Source organism: Trichosurus vulpecula, chromosome 2 (genome assembly GCF_011100635.1).
Source record: "Trichosurus vulpecula isolate mTriVul1 chromosome 2, mTriVul1.pri, whole genome shotgun sequence".
Lineage (NCBI taxonomy): Eukaryota > Metazoa > Chordata > Mammalia > Diprotodontia > Phalangeridae > Trichosurus > Trichosurus vulpecula.
This window is the reverse complement of record NC_050574.1, coordinates 93,950,684-93,970,278: the sequence shown is the minus strand read 5'-3', so window position 1 is coordinate 93,970,278 and position 19,595 is coordinate 93,950,684. Positions and strand designations below refer to the sequence as shown.

General features: G+C 36.3%; 1 protein-coding gene across 1 annotated transcript in view; it reads right to left on the bottom strand.

Moving 5' to 3' along the window:
* The window catches only part of COG6 (component of oligomeric golgi complex 6), a 129,719-nt gene that overhangs the window by 105,371 nt on the left and 4,753 nt on the right, over nucleotides 1–19,595 (bottom strand). The window contains exons 3-4 of the mRNA XM_036746809.1: nucleotides 17,168–17,239; nucleotides 14,475–14,533 (exon numbers count right to left, since the gene is read on the bottom strand). Of these exons, the coding sequence (XP_036602704.1) occupies nucleotides 14,475–14,533; nucleotides 17,168–17,239 (131 nt within the window). The remainder of the gene's footprint in view (nucleotides 1–14,474; nucleotides 14,534–17,167; nucleotides 17,240–19,595) is intronic.

The window sequence follows — 19,595 nt, the reverse complement described above, 5'->3', positions numbered from 1 at the left end:
CTAAGTCCATACTTGGCCTGCAGGGATTCATTTCTATTTGAGTTTGGCACCACTGATTTACAGCTGCTTTTTTTTTCTTAAGTATGTAATAAATGCAACATGTTACTTTCAAAGCTGCCCTGCTTCTGTTTCCAAACGCTTCGATGAGCCTCTTTTCTTTCTTTGTTTTTTTTTAAGCAATCCTTTTATCAGCTCTTCTCTATCCCCATGTAAAAGGAAATTACAATTCTTGTAAGAAATACGACTAAGTAAAATAAATACACATATTTATCATATTTTAAAACGAATGTATAATTCTGCACCTTGCGACCAATCCACTCTGTTAAGCATCCTGTCTCCTCACCAGTCCTCTGGAGTTGTAATTTGCAATGGCATTATTCAGTGTTCTTAAGTCTTTCAATGTTATTTTTCTTTACAGTGAAATTGTCACGACATAAATTATTCTTCCAGTTTTTGCTCACATCACTCATACCATTTCATACAAGTCTTCTCAAGTCTCGCCAAAACTATCCCTTTCATCATTTCTTTCAATGCAACAACAGTGGACTACATTCATACATCATAATTTATTCACCATTCCCTAATCGATGGACACCCTTTTTTAACTTATGGATCTTTTTCCTCTTTCTTTGGTATCTTTTGGAGTACAGCTGTTATTCTTACCATGTCACTGGTAAAGAAATGCCTCTGCTGAGACCTACTCATGTCTACCTGGTAATTATTAAAGGGAAAGACAATGGGGGGGAGGTTCATAACTCATACAGTAGTGGAAGTAGATTGCCAAAGGGTATCTAAAAGTAGTAGTAACTGTTCTGGGGACTCAACCTACCAATGCAAGTGAAAGTTTGGAGAATAGCTCAGAGGGGGTACTACACACATAAATCCATTAAATACACAAGAGCTACATTATAAAATGGATGGTAACACTGAACAAATTTAAACAGCTGTTTAAAAAAAGGAAAAATTATAAACAATTTAAATATTGAAGGCAATATTAAAATGACCTGGGAGTTTTAGATTTTGGTTCTAATATTCCTGGGAGTTTTCATTTGATATTTCTTCCAGGAAACTACTTAGCAGTAGTTTCTTTTAATTTCTACTTTGCCTTCTGGTTCTAAGACATCTCAGCAGTTTTCCTTTATAAATGCTGTTGCTATTGATAGCTTTGAATGATTCTTAAATTATCTCTCATTGATCTATTTTCCAGGTCAGTTGTTTTTCCTATGAGATACTTCACATTTTTCCTATTTTTTTCAGCCTTTATGTCTTGTGGAGTCATTAACTTCCATTTCACCAATTCTGGTTTTAAGGAGTTATTTTCTTCAGTATTTCTGTACCTCTTTTAACAAGCTGCTAATTATCTTTTCATAGGTTTCTTGCATAGCTCTCATTTTCCCCCAAATTTTTCCTTTATGACTTTTACTTTTAAAATCTTTTTTTCCCCTTTTTTAAAAATCTCTTTAACTCATGTAGGAATTCGTGCTGGGCTTGTGTCTAATTTATATTTTTTCTTTGAGGCTTTGCTTATTGAAGTTCTCAAGTCTTTGTCTTCTTCTGAACTTGAGTCTTGGACTTCCCTGTCACCATAATAGTTTTTAATAGTGAGGTTCTTTTGTTCTTTTGTCCCTCTTGACTTTGGACTTTATGTTAGTATTGAACTCTGCTTGCTTCTGAGGATGATGTCTCTCCTAAGTTTTGTCTTTTATGTCCTCCTGCTCTTTTCATAGTTCTGTGTAAGGATCTGTTATTTTTGTTTGTTTGTTTGTTTCCAAAGTGTGATACAGGATGAAGTCTCTTCACTGTCCTCCTGGTCTGCACTGTGCAAGTTCCTGACCCAGTTTAGGTCTGTAAGCCTAAGTGTAATTGAGCTTCCATAGACTGCTACTGGACTCAGTCACAGCCTTCTAGGAGATTCGGTAGATTTGGAGCTACTGAATTACTGGTTCCTCCTTGGATTTGGTTTCCTGCCCTGGTTTATTCAACTGTAGGCTTAAGTAGAGTGCTAAAGGTTAGAACCGAGTGCCCCTTCTACTGTTGGTCTTGGAGTCACACAGCTATGTCTCCAGAACTTGCTCCTTCCTTCTTACAAAGAGAGGGCCCCTGCCCTCCTTGCCTATGACTACTCATCTCTGTGCTGGAACTATAACCTGGAACTGAGTAATGGGCAACAGAGCCACTAGATGGCACCTGTTTTTGATCCTGGTGTTGGTACAGGGGTCTCTGGGGTTCCCCAAGGGTTCAGTTCCTTTATCATTCCTGGACACTGGGCTGCTCTCCACTGCTGCTATTGCTGGGACCACCACAGACCACTAATGCTTCCACCTGTTGCCACATTACTGCTGCACCTTCTGGGTTTCTAGCTAGTCTCCATGCCAATATCTGCAGACTTCTCTGTCTAGCTTCTTAAGCTGCTGTGAGCTGGAAAAATGACTCACTGTAACTTTCTTCATGGCTTTCACAATCAAAATTTGGCCTGGCACACTTTCTAAGTCACTGTGGAGGAGACTATATAGGAACCAAAGCAAAAATGTTTTCTTTCACTCTGCCATCATCAATCCCTACCAACATCAATCAACTTATCTTTTGAAAACTACTAGCCTGAACAGGATCCTTAAATGACCATTTAAGTCTCCTGCTTCCAAACTATTCCTAATAGACTTCATTGTTCTCTCAAATGGTTTTCTCTGTACCATTATGATATCCATGATGATATAAGAAAAAGAAGATATCCATAAAAACTTATTAAAAAAAACAATGTACAACACAGCATAATAGAGTTAGACAGGACCTTAGAGGCCACTAGTAGCTCAATCCTCTTCATTTTATAGCAAATGGGACTCCAGAGACTCTTCCTCATGGGCCCTCTGAAAGCTAAAAAAAAAAACAAACTTCCAAATAATAATAGCATCTACCTCCCAGGCTTGCTGTAAGGACAAAATGAGATATTTCGAAAGCCCTTTGCAAACCTCAAAGTATATAAATGCTAGCTATTGATATTATTATTGTTATTATTATTATTAGCTTGTACCTAAAGAATTCATCCCTGTCTCATACCAACAATTAGCCATCCAGCCTTGGCTTGAAGACGAGGGAGGGAGGGAGGGAGGAAGGGAGGGAGAGAGAGACAGAGAGAGACAGAGAGAGAGAGAGAGAGAGACAGAGAGAGAGAGAGACAGAGAGAGAGAGAGACAGAGAGAGAGAGAGAGAGAGAGAGGTCAAGTCTAAAATCGCTTCTTTGCATTTCCATTCATTGCTTCTAGTTCTGCCCTCTGAAGCCAAGCCAAACAAGTCAAATCCATCTTCCACATGATGGCCCTTTAAATCTCTGAACACAGCTATTATGACCCCAAATGTACAGTCTCTTAAACCAATTTTCTTTTGGTTTTAGTTCAATTCCCTTCACCACATTTGGTTCAATGTTCTAGCCTATCAAAATTTGGGGGGATCATGACTTAGCCATCTGGTATGTCAGCTATTCTTCCCAGCTTTGTGTCATTTCCCAATTTGATATACATGTCTTCTTCATCCAAAGCACCGACAGAAATGTCAATCAGTAAAGTAGCAAGCACAGATCCACTGGAGACATTATAACATGAAAACATCAAACTATTAATAATTTGATGAAAGGTCCTACCATTTAACAAGTTCCAAAATTACCTAACTATACTATCATGCATTTACATTCCTCTATCTTCTATACAAGAAAAATATGAGTGACTTTGTCAAGTGCTTTGCTAACATCTAGGTAAATTGTATCTACAATGTTCCTCTAAAGCAACATTCTAGTAACCATATCAAAAAAGTAGAGTTACTCTGGTATGAGTTGCTCTTGATGAAGCCAAACTGGCTCTTTGAGAAAACTGCTTCCTATTTTAAATGTCCATGAACCATCTCCTTAATTATACATTCTAGAATTCTGCCAGGAAAAAAATCAAATTCAAGCTTACTAGACTATAGTTCACAGACAATGTTCACATCCCTTTTCAAGCATTTAGTACCTCACCAGTTTTCCAACATCTTCCAGTTTCTTCATTACTCTAGGACTGGCCCAAAAACTGAGAACAGACATGTATTCTCTTCTGATCTAGTTTTTCATTGTTTTTGCTGAATATATATTTGGAATCTAAAGCTCAAAATGAGCTGAGGCTGGCAAGGAAATCTAAAGATAACAACAAGAGCATTTTTAGTTAATTGAGAGGGAGAAGAACATCAAAGAAGGCACAAGATTTTTGCTTAGGGTGGATAGGATGATAAGAACAGACAACAAGTGAAGGCAAGTATACAAAGGGCTGTCAGTCAAAAGAAAGATTTAGACTTGTTCTGTATAGCCTCAGAGTAGAGAAGTAGGAGAAATCCAATGAGAGCCTGATGTCAGGAGAACATCCCAGCAATCAGCTGTCTAAAAGAACAGTTTGCCTCAAGAGATGGTGGATTCTTGTACCTTGGAGGTCTTCATGGAGAAGGTGACTGACCATTTGTTGGATATATTAGAGTAGAGATTATTCTGTGTATGGTCTAGGGTACATGACTGTTGAACTTTGAACCCTCAAATTCTGATTCTGTGAATCACTTTCTACACATATCATGTAAGATGTTATAAAGAGAGCTATATTTACCAAGAGAATTCAACAGTTATGATGAGGCACTTCAAATATTTTTGTTAGTCCCTTAATTACAACATTCTTTTGTCTTCTGCTTTCATGTATAGTGAGAATGTCATGATTGATATGATTCAGTTCCTCTAGTAATATAACAATGTCTGTTCCTTTGACAAATATGTAACATTAAGAGCACCAACATCAAAGTTTGTATTTACAGATGGCTTATTGCGTGAGTCTTAGTACCCTCTGTTCCCTGCCATGCCACTCTGTCACAGTCACTGCAGAAGATGGAGGTTGTAGAGGGCTGAAGACCAGTATGTATTTGTCTTCATTTCATGAGCTGGCATTACCAAAGAATTCATAACCAAGTTGCCTGGTCTACTGAGAAGATTATAACCAAAACCCTTCCAGCACTGAACTTACTAGCCTTTGGGAATCCAACATCATCCCTATGCCAGCACAGCATAGGAGCAGAACCTTGCGGAGGCTCATGTGTAATATCTAAGGCAATTTCAGCAAGGCTACTGCCTTGCTAATAGCTGTTCTGCTTTCACTTAAGCTCAAGTATCTTTTTTATTAAGCATCCTTAACTCAATTATTCTACTTCATCCCTCCCTTTTTGACCCAGGCTCTGAGTGAAACATCCACTTCAAATTAATTCAATTCAGTAAGTATTTATTTATCTCCTCTATCTGCAAGGCACTATGTTATGCTGGGGATGCATTTTTTTTTAATGATACTATTTCTACTCCTGAGGAAGGAGTATATATTTTAGCAGGAACAGCTAGGTGGCACAGTGGAGATAACACCAAGCCTCGAGTCAGGAAGACCTGAGTTCAAATCCAGTTTCAGACACTTAAAAGCTATGTAACCCTGGACAAGTCACTTAACCCCTGTTTGCCTCAGTTTCCTCATCTGCAAAATGGGCATAGGACTTAGTTCCTAGGGTTGTTGGGAGAATTAAATTAGATAATAATTGTAAAGTAATTAGCACGGTGCCTGGTACACACTAATTACCATATAAATGTTAGCTATTCTTATCATTATTAATTAGTACAAAGGATAATGTACGCAAATAAAATAAAAGGTAGAATGGGATAGAGGTAAAGAACAAAGCACAGTGGGAAAATATGGGAGGACAGGGAGAAGATAATAACCTCATAGAGAAAGTGGCATTCAATCTGAATCTTGAAGGAAAAGAAATCTACAAGGTAGACAAGAGGAAAGTGTACAGTTCAGGCAAAGGAGATGCCCTGCATGAAAGCATGGAGGCAGAAGATGGTATGTCAAATTTGGAGAAAAAGTAGTAGTCCATTTTGACCAGAAGAGAGATAGGAAATAACATGAAAGAAGGTAGGGTGGAGCCAGACTGTGGAATGCTTTAAATACCAGGCTAGGGAGTTTGTATTTTATCCCAGAGCAACAGCAGCCCACTGGAATTTTTTACTAAAAGCATAATGATTCTGTATTTGTTTCCTAAAAGTGAAATGCCAAAGGAAATAATTCTCAGTTGAAAAATTATCTTATTGACAACAGTAATGAAACATGGTGCTAAATATATAGCAAAGTTTGGAAGGGAGTAGGTTTGGAAAAAATATAACATAATGAGATCTACACAGCAGATCACAATTCATAAAAGGCTTCTGATCCTATGTGACTTACTCTATTAAAAACAAAAACAAAAAGGAAGATGCAGGGCTTTACTCATTTATCTTTGCCCTGAAGCACAGAGCCAATCCTGCAAGTGTTTAGCAAAAAGAGAAGAGTTGCCCATTTTTCTAGCCTACTCCCTGACTTTCAACTTGATCTTAGGGTTGGGCTCTACCACATCTCTGGAGAGAAGGTCTGGGCTGGTCCTGTTACTGCCTTCTTAAGGTACTGATTGTTGTGTTATGCCAGGATCTCAGAGACAGGCTGGGGACCTGCAAGCTCTCAGTGCTCCCAAAGTAGCCTGAGCCAGGGCAAGATCTGTTTGCTACCCCCTTGATTTGAGTTTTAGCTGACCTGGTTTGGGTCTGTACAAGAGTAGATTGATGCTGGACTCCACTCCTATCAGTCAGCTGATTAGGTTAGAGTGGCAGAATTTTAGGCTCCCCCTTGGTCTGACATTCCTGCCTTGGTTATTCCTCTGCAGGCTGGACTAGATGCTAGAAGTGAGACCCTGCTCTGAGTCTAGGGTCTGAGCCAAATCACTGCTTCTAGTAGATTCTGAACATCCTCCTTTTTCTGTATGTGACCCAGGGCCTTCCTTCCTGAGCATGCTACCAAAGGGTATAAGTCCCCGTCTCACTCTGCCCTAGATTTGTGACCCAGAAGCAAGTACTGGGAGACAAAGGTAATAGTTCACACTTCTCCAGGTCATAATGTCCCAGTATGGGTCTTGGGGGTGGCCCAGACTGAGTCTAGGACTCCCACTTTACCTGGTACACGTCTTTCCTTGGCTGCTAGAATGCTCAGCATATAACATGTTCATAGTCCTACTCCAAACCTAGAGCTCTCAGAGACCTCCTTATATGTCTCCCTATGCAAAGCTGGGGGGCACAAAGGACTCACTGTGCCTTTTTTTCTGGATTTTTTCCATCAGTATTTCAGTCTGGTGCATTTTCTAGATCTCTTTAGAAGAGTTTGTAGAAAGAAGCTCATCATACTGCTTCCTACCATTCCACAGTCTTGGCTCCACACTCCTTGGCTAAAGGTTTATCAAGTTCATTCATTTTCAAAAAACAGCTTTTAATTTTATCATTTCTTTTCAGCTTATCTATTTCTCCTGATTCCTGATATCTCCTTTTAAGTTCATTTTGGGTATATTTATTGACTTTATAATTTTTTAAATGCACATTCATTTATCAATCTTCTTTTTTCCTCTTTTGTTTAGTATATGTTTGTAGGGAAATGCTTTTCTCCTTGGGGAGAATCTTAACATTAAAAATGATACTATTTAAAAATCAGAAGAGAAGAAGACTGGCTACCTCTGATGGCTATGGGTAGGAGATATACTCTTAACCGAACAAGGGAATTACAAAAAGTAAAACCTAACTCTCATTACATGAAACCAAAAATCTTTTGCACAAACAAAATTCACCTGGGATAAGAAGGAAAGTGGTTGAATGGGGACAAAATTCTTCATATCAAATTTATTTAATAAGGGTTTAGTATCCATGTGTGTATGTGTAAGTAAAACCAAAAGCCACTCTCCAATAGACAAGTGGTCCATAGATCTAAAAAACAGTTATCCAAAGAAGAATTTTAAATTATTAACAGCCACATAAGAGAATGCTCCAAATTACTGACAGTAAGAGAAATGCCAATCAAAACAACCATGAGGTTTTGACTCACACCAGGCAAATTGACAAACATGACAAAAGATGGCAATAATCACTGTTGGATGGACTGTGAGAAGGTACACATAGCAGCACATAGCTCACCCAGCTGTAAGTTCATACAACCATTTTGGATTTGGAATCAGGCAAATATAAGTGCCTAAAACGTCCATACCCTTTGACACAGAGATTCCAATATGAGGTTTATACCTCAAACTCATTCAAAGACTAAAAAAATAAGTTTCTATATGGGGCTCCAGCCCCATTCTATATACATACCAAAATAGTTAAACCAGTATTTTTTGTGATAGCAAAGAATTTGAAACAAAGTAGATGCCTATCAGTTAGGGAATAATTAAACAATCTGTAGTATGTGAATGTAATGAAATATTACTATGTTGTAAAAAATTATTAATGTGATTAATACAGATAAGCATGGAAAGATTTATATTAATTGATGCAGAAACGATAAGCAGAGCCAAGAAAACAATATACAACATGACTGCAACAAGGTAAAAGAAAAAGAACAAGCATGAAAAAGTAAAAGAGAATGTTACAAAATTACAAAGAAGCACATCTTTAATGAATTAGAAGAAGACACTCCCACCCTACCCTTCTGAAGAGGTGAGAGGTCCACAAATGCTATACATGTGTTCTTTTGCTTTTTTTGTCTTTAAAAATTGCTATTTGTTATACAGGTTGGTTCTCTGAGAAGTAAAAGGAGAAGAACATTTAAGTAACTTCATCACTATCCACTTAGGTTCTCCATCAGTAAAACAGCAGCATCTGGAGAACCGTATTATCTATAGGACATTCTTGCATTTGGATTTTGTTCAGGACATTGGCAAACAGAGGGCCCAGTTGAGATTATGTAACAAATTTGGAGTGGATTCAGTCAGCATGCTTTCATGATTTTGGTGTGTGATATCTCTCTATTTTATGCTTCTTTTAATACTTGCTTAATACTCAACTGGATCTCTGAACTCATTAATTTAGGAATTTTCTCCAATTATGCCAACTGCAAATTAATTTGTCTGTGAAAGTCTTGTCCAGATTTTCCAAAAACCTCACAAGGGTTAGGGAAGGGTGAGGAAAGTGTGTCTTTGCTGGAGCCTTTCTTTGATCTCTCTATTTCAACTTTTCATGGGTAACAAGAGAGTACTATGGATATCCACCTGTCATCCTTCACTTTTGCCACATGATCAGCCTATTATTCTCTTCCTTTCATGCTATTCCTTGATTGACACTCTCTTCAAAATTCTTTATTTTACAATAATAACCTACTATGTGCTTCTCCAATGTTCTACATGTGATAATCATCTTTAGCTCTTCAGAGGCAGGGGTGTTTCTATGTCTTGCTGTCATATAGCAACATTAGTAAAATGTCAATATTGAAAAAAATGGGGCTTTTACTTTCATCAGATTAGGATCAGTAAAAGAGCTTTGAAATTTTCTGAAAACAATCCAGTCCATTCTCTTCCTTTTCAACCCCAGGTCCTGCTAATTTTCCATCCTTACTATCTCATATAGGTATACACACTGAATAACAAGCTCTACAAAGTACTTATCAAAATGCATGCTAAAATCTGGGCAACAGATACTCTTCATCCATTTTGTCTTTTCTCTGTGGATGGCTAGAGTAAACTCTTTTAAGTGAACACATCTCTTTCAGGAGGCTTTGCAAATTCTTAGGCCTTGATGAAAGCAGTAAATGCTATCTACAAATAAGATAATCTGGAGCATTTCACTGTATACTCTTCTTGATCTGGAGTCTGAGTTGGATTTCCTCCATCACAGTGGCAAATACCTTTGGCAACCGTGTATTTCCCACCCCACTGCACTCCAAGGCTCCATCATGGTCTCCAGAAACTCATCATCCCACAACATCAGGTCTGAAACTCATACCTCCTCTGTACCTCTTTGGCCCTGGAACTCCTTTATCCCTTTGATTGGAGAATGGACCTCAGAGAACTCCTTCCAGATCTTCCGTTTATGGAGGGAGCTCAGGGCAGCCATCTCATAATTTCTCACCTGGCTACACTCTTCTGAACTTCATCAAGCCCCAGTGAAATATTCCCCACCCCCTACCATTTTTCAGCACCTTTTTATGCGTCATCTTCCTTGATTAGATTGTTTGTTCCTTGAAAGCAAGGATTATCTTCTGCCTTTCTTGGCATTCCCATCTCTTAGTACAATGCCTGGTACTTAAAAGGACCTTAATAAATGTTTATTGACCATTACTATCCATCTCCCTGTTTTATGCCTCATGAGATGTTTGTTATCAGAGGATCACTGAACACAGTCTTTTTGTTGTTGTATCTTCCAAATAATTCTGAATGATCTTAATGTACCTGATCCAACCCATCTGCTTTTCCCATCTTTGTTCTTTTTACTGCCATATCTACTTCCTCTATAAGCACACCAAATGGACTATCATGTTATGGTCCAAATGTGGTTCTGCAGTCCTTGATGGAGAAAACATTTTGTTGAAGCTTTTTTTTGTAAATCTTTTCCATTTTTCTTCTGTTTGTGGTCTTCCATTTTCAACATCGAATGTTCTTGGAATGACTCTGCTTGGTTCAAAAGCTGGCTTTACCCTCCATTGTTTTCTCTGCTTCATGAAACAATAATACTTATAATCATCTATCATCTTTCTTCATAAGATTTTATACACATATTCATACACTAACCTGGTGCTGCCTTTACCAGCCATGTCTCTCCATTTGGCAACTAAGTCACATGTTTGCTGACTCTTTTCCTCATTATGGTGATTCATTTATGCTGGATCTGGATGCGATGGTGCATGTAGATGCTATTTCTGTGGTCCATTTTTCATTTTTATTGTTAATAATTTGCTTAAACAATTCAGTGTCGAACTGTTTTAATTGCATTCTATATTTTTTCAAATTATTATTTTTTGTTTCCTTTTATTTTATTTATTTATTTACTTACAAATTGTGATCACTGTTCTGACAATTCAATGGTCTGACTATACAGACAACCTCATTTCTATGATTTTTTGAAATCTGGAATATGGGAAGTCTGACATTTTGAGAATTTCCAGTCTACAATACTTTCTGTACCTATCTCACAGGGCTGTTATGAGGAGAACATTCTAAAAATCACTTATAAATGTGAGTCATGATTACTGGGAAGCTGAAGCCTCTATGGATTAAGTAACTTCTCGAAAATCATCTAACTAGTTAGTATCAGAGAACTAAAATGTGTAAACCACATTTTACTCCTTCCATGCTATCTCCCCAAAAAATCAACTAGAAGAATATGGTTCAGCTCCACAGATGGGAGTTCCACAATCCTTGATGGAGAAAAAAAGTATTGAAATAGTTTTTTGCTACTCTTTCCCATATTTCTTCTAGTCCTCCTTCCATTTTCATCCTTGAATGCACTTGGGATGGGTAGCTGGAAGGTGCAATGGTGAGAGCACTGGACTGGAAGTCAGGAAAACCTTAATTCAAATATCGACTCTGACACTTATTAGCTATGTGACACTGAGCAAATCACTTAATGTCTCTTAGTCTCAGTTTCCTCATCTGTAAAACAGGGATAATAATGGTATCTACCTTATAAGGCTGTTGTGAAGATTAAATGAGGTAAAATATAAAGTGCTTTGCCACCCTTAAAGTGCTAATAAAAATGCCAGCTATTAATAGTGTTGTTGTTATCCAGTGACTTTTTGTCTACAACAATTGTCAGAATTTTACGTCACTGAGCAACTTCTAATTATAATGTAGTTCCAGAGAAAGAACTATGGATTCTGAATTCAGATCAAAGCATACTATCTTCACTTTTTTTTGTTTTTTTTTTTATTTCTCATGGTTTTTCCCTTTTGTTCTAATTCTTCTTTCACAACATGACTAATGTAGAAATATGTTTAACATGATTGTACATGTATAACCTAATCACACTGCTTGCTGCCTAGGGGAGGGTGGAGGAAGAAAAACTCGGAACTCAAAATCTTACAAAAATGAATGATGAAATTATAATGTAGTATAACTATTTAATTCTGGAGATTGATTTAAAATTTTCCATGTCTCATTCTAAAGATATTTAAAATAATGAAAAAAGGGGTAAATACAGCCTATTTTACTTCCTTAAGTCTAACAAAGAAATTAAGCTAAAAGAGAACATCTCCAAAATGTGTTCACTACAATCTATTCTATTTAAATCCTTTGGATGTGTCATAGCTCAACAACGTGAAAGTTCAGACCCAAAAAACATCAAAATTCATCATCTTGTCTCACTTCTTTCTGTCCTTTCCAAATAGCCCGGTCCATTGAGTTTTTGCCTCCATCTCAGTCTGACACTATCATATGAGATCCAGCCTCTAAGTCAGATGACCCATCATCACTTGCTCTTAACCACTAGGCATCTCTTTCAGGATAAATAGTATTGGGTTCGCCTGCTACCAATAACCTCCTCCAACAGGCATGTCAAACACAAATTAATGGAAACAGATCACTGCTGGTCACATAGTGGCTTAGAGAACCACAAATTAACATTATCTATGTTGTACTGTGTTTTTACTTATTTTGTTAAACATTTCCTAATTACATTTTAATCTGGTTAGACCTTCACTCACAAGTTAGACCCACTGCACATTAAGTGACTACAAGCTTCTGTTCTTTGCTCTTTACTGAGCTTTATATCCCAATACATACATTCTCACAAACACTACTTGGCAACAAGCATTTCTGCTCCATCTTTACAGATATCTAACTGTTGGCTTTATCTGTCTGTAAGTGAAATTAGTTCAAACTGTTTCATATCCTGTGGTACAAGTATAATTCACATGATTATTCCGCTCAAGTTGCTGGCTTGAGACAACATATTCCAATGGCTCTTCTATACTGTGCTTTGTGTGAAAGGAAGAAAATCGGAGCTTTCACCTTGTCTTGTCAAGTCCATTTCTATTTTCGGGACAGAAAAGAACAAATTTCCATCTGCCTTAATTGATTACTATCTACAAGAAATTAAAGGGGAATATTCATGAATTCATGTTAAATGCTTCATATTTTATCTTACAGCTATTATTTTAAAAAAAAGAGCTAAATTAAGGTTTCTACACTTTCATGTGTTATCTTAAACTGTCAAAACTTTTACAAGAATGTCGTAAAAAAAAGGTAGCAAGTGCCACATGCAGGTATTCTCAGGTATTTCTTTGTACAAAAGGAGAGTGCTTACATAGTAACAATGCTGATGTTACTATGCCTTTCAAGTTATGTTTACAAACCTACAACTCAATGGGAAATAAGTTTTCATTATTACCAATATATGCACTTTGCTCCTGCAGGAACTCTCCTACCAAAAATTGTAAGTGTATAGGGTAAAAAAAAATTATGAAGAATAACTGAAATGATTCTTAAAGTACTGAAAAATTTTTAAAATCATCTTATATGAGATTAAAATGCTAAGGCTAGTTACACAACTCATTAGAAAAAACAAAGTTCTATGGTTCTTTTGGGGGAAAAATGGTATATAAAATCTATTTTTTAGTACCTTTCCTTCACTTTTGTTACCAATCCAACCTTCTGACAACCAAAACATTAAACTGCTTTTCATGACAATTAAGAGAAAGCCAAGTTGTGTTAAATCACAAATTGAAGCTGAGTTATAATAAATAAGTTCAGTTAGAGAATTCACTATTTGTCACAAGAAAACTTCCAAGTCTCTTATTTTTCCATGATTCAAGTTAAGACAAACTTCAGAGGAAATGAACATGTGTAAAATCAACAAATTTGTCATACTATACGTTAACATGCAAAAACTTAAAGCTATGCATAAGTACCATTTGTTCAAGTTATATTACAATGAATTAAATCATCCTTCATGCCAAAAGCATTTTCTTTAGCAAACGACATGAAATTTCAGCCAGATGTTCCCATAATGCAGTGGGGGCAGGATCTGTTGGATGTTGATGAAGCATGAAAATTATAATCTAGAGGAAGCCTAAATAAAGGGAAGATTATGTGGAAGAAGAGGCACAGCAAATGTCAAAGGAACATATAGCAAACATTAAAATGACAGTCAGTCTCAAGAGCTCATCAAGTTCATCCACTTGTCTTTGGGGAGCTAATGTGCCCACTCTGCAGAATAGGAAACTGAGGCCCTGAGGTTAAAAGCCTCCAGACTATGTAACTAATTAAATGGAGGGTGAAAAAAGACTAACATGTCTCTTCTCCTATTTGTTTTTCTACATTTCCCTTTTAATGAAGCAGTGTCACAATAGATGGAGTGCCAGACTCAGAAGACAGGAGGTGTAGTTTTGAAAACTGCCTTAGATGCTTGTCAGCTGTGTGACCCTGGACCAGTAATTTAGCTTCTATTGCCACAATTGCCTTCTCTGTGAAATGAGGAGGTTGGGTGAAATGTCTTTTAAGATCCCTTCTAGCTCTAAATCTATGATTCTATGGGTTAACAAGTTATAATGCAGCAATAACAATGTAATATATGTTATGGTTGCCGCAAAATACTCATAGTCATGCATTAAATAACTGAATGAACTATGTGGAAAATCCTAGAAAATACTACATACCTTTCTGCTTGAAGTTTAGTAGTTTTTACTATTAAATCTTGGGTCTGCTCCTTTGCTGCCTGAAATTATAAAGAAAATTCACTTTGTTAATGCATCAAGATATATAACGGTTTCTCTTTCTAAAGGAGAATAATGGGAAGCAATGTTGCATAATGGGTAGAGTCCCCCCACTTCTAACACTTAATAGCTGTGTGACTCTGGACAAGCCTCTGGGCTAATGAAATCAATGTATTTAATTTGTAAGAGAGACCCTTAGGCTCTTCCTTAAAGTACACAGCCTCTCATTTTCCATATACCACATGGAAGATGGTTTAACTTGTCTTGCAAGCCAACAGCAGGTTAGAAGCTGCAAATGAGCAAGGGCTGAGGATTACTAGAAGCAGGTATATACATGGCAGCAAGAAGCAAGAGGTGACAAGGAAGACACACACACACACACACACACACACACACATTTAATAGTGGATACAAGAAACCAGCAAAGTAGAAAACACTAGAACCCTTCAGCACTAGGACCTACAGGACTACACATCTCAACAATCCCATATTTTGGTATAGGATAATAACTTATAATCACTGTGATGTTTAAATCAACAAGCAAAAAGGTATAACAGTTTGACAGCCCTTTGGGCATAGTTCCAAACTGCTCTTCAGAATGGCTGATCAGTTCACAACTCCACCAACAGTGCATTAGTGTCCCAATTTTCCCACATCCCCCCCCTTATTTATAATTTTTCTTTTCTGTCATATTAGCCAATCTGATAAGTATGAGGTATTATCTCAGAGTTGTTTTAATTTGACAACCACTGATTCTTAAACAACCCAAACTAATCACATTTTGTTATCAACTGTTTTTAAGTTTAATGAATTCTTGGTTCTCAATTTAAAAGCTATTTGTATTCAAATATAGGTATTATATAAGTATAGAAAGCACAGGAATAAATGAAGCCTTTCTTAAAATGATAAGTAGTATCTATTTAAAACTAAGAGCAAGCATTATCTGTGATGGGGGGTAAACTTGAAGCCTTCCCATTAAGATCGGGGTGAAGCAAAGATGCCCATTATCACTACTATTATTCAATATTGAACTAGAAATGCTAGCTACAGAAATAAGACAAGAAAAAGAAACCGAAAGAATAAAAATAGGCAATGATGAAACAAAACTATCACTCTTTGCAGATATGATGGTATACTTACAGAACCCTAGATAATTAACTAAAAAACTAGTTGAAACAATCAATTTCAGCAAAGTTGCAGGATATAAAATAAACCGATGTAAATCATCAGCATTTCTATATACTACCAACAAAACCCAGAAGAAAAGACAGAAAGAGAAATTTCATTTAAAATAACTGCAGACAATACAGGGTGTTCCTAAAGTCTGGACACACAGGCAATTAATGGCAATGTGGAGTTATTGCATCGAGTTCACATGAATCTTGCTAAGCATATCAACCTTTGCATCACAAATGATGGAAATCATATTGAAGATGTTATTTATTAATATTCCAATTAAATAAAAAGTTCATTTCTTGAAAATATGCATTTTTGCCTATGTGTCCAGACTTTAGGAACACCCTGTATAAAATACTTGGGAGTCTACCTGCCTAGACAAACCCAGGGATTATATGAACATAATTACAAAACACTTTTCATACAAATAAAGACAGATCTAAACAACTGGAGAAATATTAATTGCTCATGCGTAGGCCAAGCCAATGTAACAAAAATGACAATTCTACCCAAGTTAATTTATTTATTCAGTGCCATACCAACCATACTAACAAAGAAGTATTTTATACAGCTAGAAAAAAATAAGAATAAAATTCATGTGGAAGAACAAAAGGTCAAGAATATCAAGGGAATCAACAAAAAACAATGTGAAGGAAGGTGGCCTAGCAATTCCAGATTATTTTAAATAACAATAGCACTTTACTTTTTCTCTATGTATATCCAACCACTTTTCCAACCCTGTCCTTCTAGTATAAAAAGCAGGAAGGGATTTTTTCCGACTCTGAATATTTTGTTTTTTATTTTATTTTAATTTTTAAATTAATTTTATTTTTAATTTATAGAATAAAACAAGCATTTCCATAACATAGTATAATAAAAAAGGTGATTGCACACGAAATTACAAATCTGTTACATGCAACTTGCTATTCTTTATAAAGGTCTCATGTAAATTTTTTTTCCCTTCCCACCTCACCCTAGAGATGGCTACCATTAGACACGAAGATGTATGTGTTTGCGTGTGTGTGTGTATTGTGTATATGTACATACGTATGTGTGTGTGTAATTTTATTTCCCCCAGATGTCCAAATAACCAGAACTGGACTGAAGTTTAGACTAGCATGCCTTAGTCTGTATTTATAATCCTAAGGCCTTTCTAAAACTAAATCTGCCTTAGATTTCCAGAAAAAATACTAATTGTTTCCACGCATTCCAACATGACCATGTTGGAATCGTGGGGTAAGAAAGGAGCTTGGTATATTTATTACATTTCTAGTAAGCTGAAAAACAGGTAGAGAACTATTACATAAGGGAAATGAGAAAAGTTAATTATACGAGAAAGACTGAAAAACTCAAGTAGTCTATATAAGTAATTATGTTGAAACTTGCCACATAATGTAAGTGTAATAAATAATATATTTGCTAGACAGAAACTTGAGAGAAGTCTAAAAATCTTGCACTACCTTCAGGCGACTTGTCATGTCTTGACAACAGTTGTTCATTGCTTGCACATCTTCATTTATGCTTTCAAGCTCCTAAAAAAATAGGGGAAAAATGTTTTGAACTACCTTACATATTGCCAAGGAAATGTATACTTCTTTTCTCTTGAAAAGTCTTTACTATCCATCAAAAAAGACTTTCAAAACTTCACATACCTATGTTTGGCTATATTTGTATCATTTAAAAAATATTTTGCCCTAATAGAACCAAATGGATTATCTTAGTATAGAGGAAAGAGTACTGGGTCTAGAAGTCAGAGGAACTGAGTTCAAATTTCACCTCTGACACCACATATATGACCTTGGGCAAATCACTGAACCACCCTGAATATTGTATTGCATACAATACAGTCCCATGTATACAATACAGGGACTGGACTAGGGTAGTTTTTGAAGTCCCTTGCAACTCTACATCTATGACTCCATAATCTTTTCTGCTCAGGTGGGAGGAAAAGGGTAATTCTTTATTTAACAAATAGTTCCTACTTCCTCAGGAGCAACAACTAGTAAAGATCAAGAAACAAAAATCCTTGCCACCAGAGTCCTTGGCACTGTCAAATGGTTCAATATGAGAAATACATATAGTTTTAAGCAATAAAAATGACATCAGACTAAAATGTATTAGCACTTGTTTTGCCACTAAACCCTAGGCCTGTCCATTTGACTTGTGGCTGAAGCCTCCTATGGGCTTCCTTCTCCCATTAGAATGTGATGCTCCTTATGAGCAGGGTCTTGCTTTTCTGTAATAAGCACCTAATTTAATATTTTTTTATTCTTTCATTAATGATATTTATTTTTCAAAGTTTTACTGATACCTTCTGTTTTAAAACCACTAATTTGGAATGAAGAAAAACAGTAGAGCAAAATCAACCACAATTGCATCTGACAGCACAGTGCACATCCCACACTCACACTTCCTCACCTCTCTAAAGTGAGGAGGAAGATATTTCATCATTTGTTCTCTGGGGCTGGTCATTGAAACTAATCAGAGTTCAGGCACTTTTGATGCTTTATTGTATTTTTCTTAAACTATTTCAGTCACTATCTATTTTCTTCCTATTCTTGAATACTTCATTCAAGGTCAGTTCATACAAATCCTCCCACTGTGGAAATTTCTGACAAAGAACAGAAGCAGAGAAGTTTGGGGTTTTTTTGCCCTCGTTAACTTATGTTAATTAATTTAGTGTGTCATCCTTACTTATAGCTTCGTTCCAATGGCAAAATCAAACACTGATAATTTGGGATATCTGGGCCTACTACTAAGAATAATAATAATGGCTAACATTTATAAAGCACGTACTATGTGCCAGGCACTGTGCTAAACACTTTTGCAGTCATTATCTCACTTCATCCTTACAACAAATCTAAGAGGTAGGTGCTATATTTTACAGTTGAAGAAACTGAGGCAAACAGAGGTTCAGTGACTTGTCAGGGTAAGACAGGTAAGTAAGTGACTGAGGCACAATTTGAATTCAGATCTTCCTGACTCTAGACCCAGGCCTCTATCTACTACAGAACCTCGCTGCCCTTAATAATTCTACTAATGCTGCCTACCAATTCTATACTTCAGAATTTCCTTCTTTTACTGAATTTAAGTTCCCAACCAAACAGAACACCAAGGTAAAGGAAAAGTTCCAACAATGGAAAATGGTACTTTATAACCAGACTCTCCTACCTCTGAAACTCAAATCTGCTGGGAAACAAGCCAGCAGAAAGGAAAAAAATTAAGCATCCAGGCAAAGCTGTAAAAAAAACGGCTGTTAGTTTTACACAACGAACTATGTGACTACTAATAAGCAATCCACTTATAAACAAATAGAAGTTACATAACCATCCTAGAATTGAAATTTATTTTTTCTTTGCTATGATCCTTGGATTGAAAATTTCACAAGCCCAAGCTCTAGAGATATTACTTCTTATATTTTATTATATGCAAGAGCTATTCTAACTCATAAAATTATGTCCTGAAGTTGCTTTGAACAGTTACTATTATTTCAAAATATTTATCAAACAGTGCAGATGATTAATATACGATCCAGGAATAGTGATAGAGCATTCCAAACTACCTAAACAGTTAGTCTTAACATTTGTTTTAGATGCCATAGTTTATTTAATAAAGTAAAATTGTGAAAGATAATCCAAATCTCAAATGCTAGCAATATTCTTTTTTAAAATTAAATTTTTTCTTTTGGTTAACGAGCAAGTTTAAATTATAGTTTCACTAATGGCAAACTCAAGAAATTATATAGTTTCCACACAAAAGGAACAAATTCATAAAAATAAGCAAGTTCTTGCTTCTGTCTTCACTTACAACTAAAATTACTGCGATGGATTTCATTTTTATGATAACTACCAGTGCTTTTTCTGAAGTATTTACTAGGCATTTCCCTAC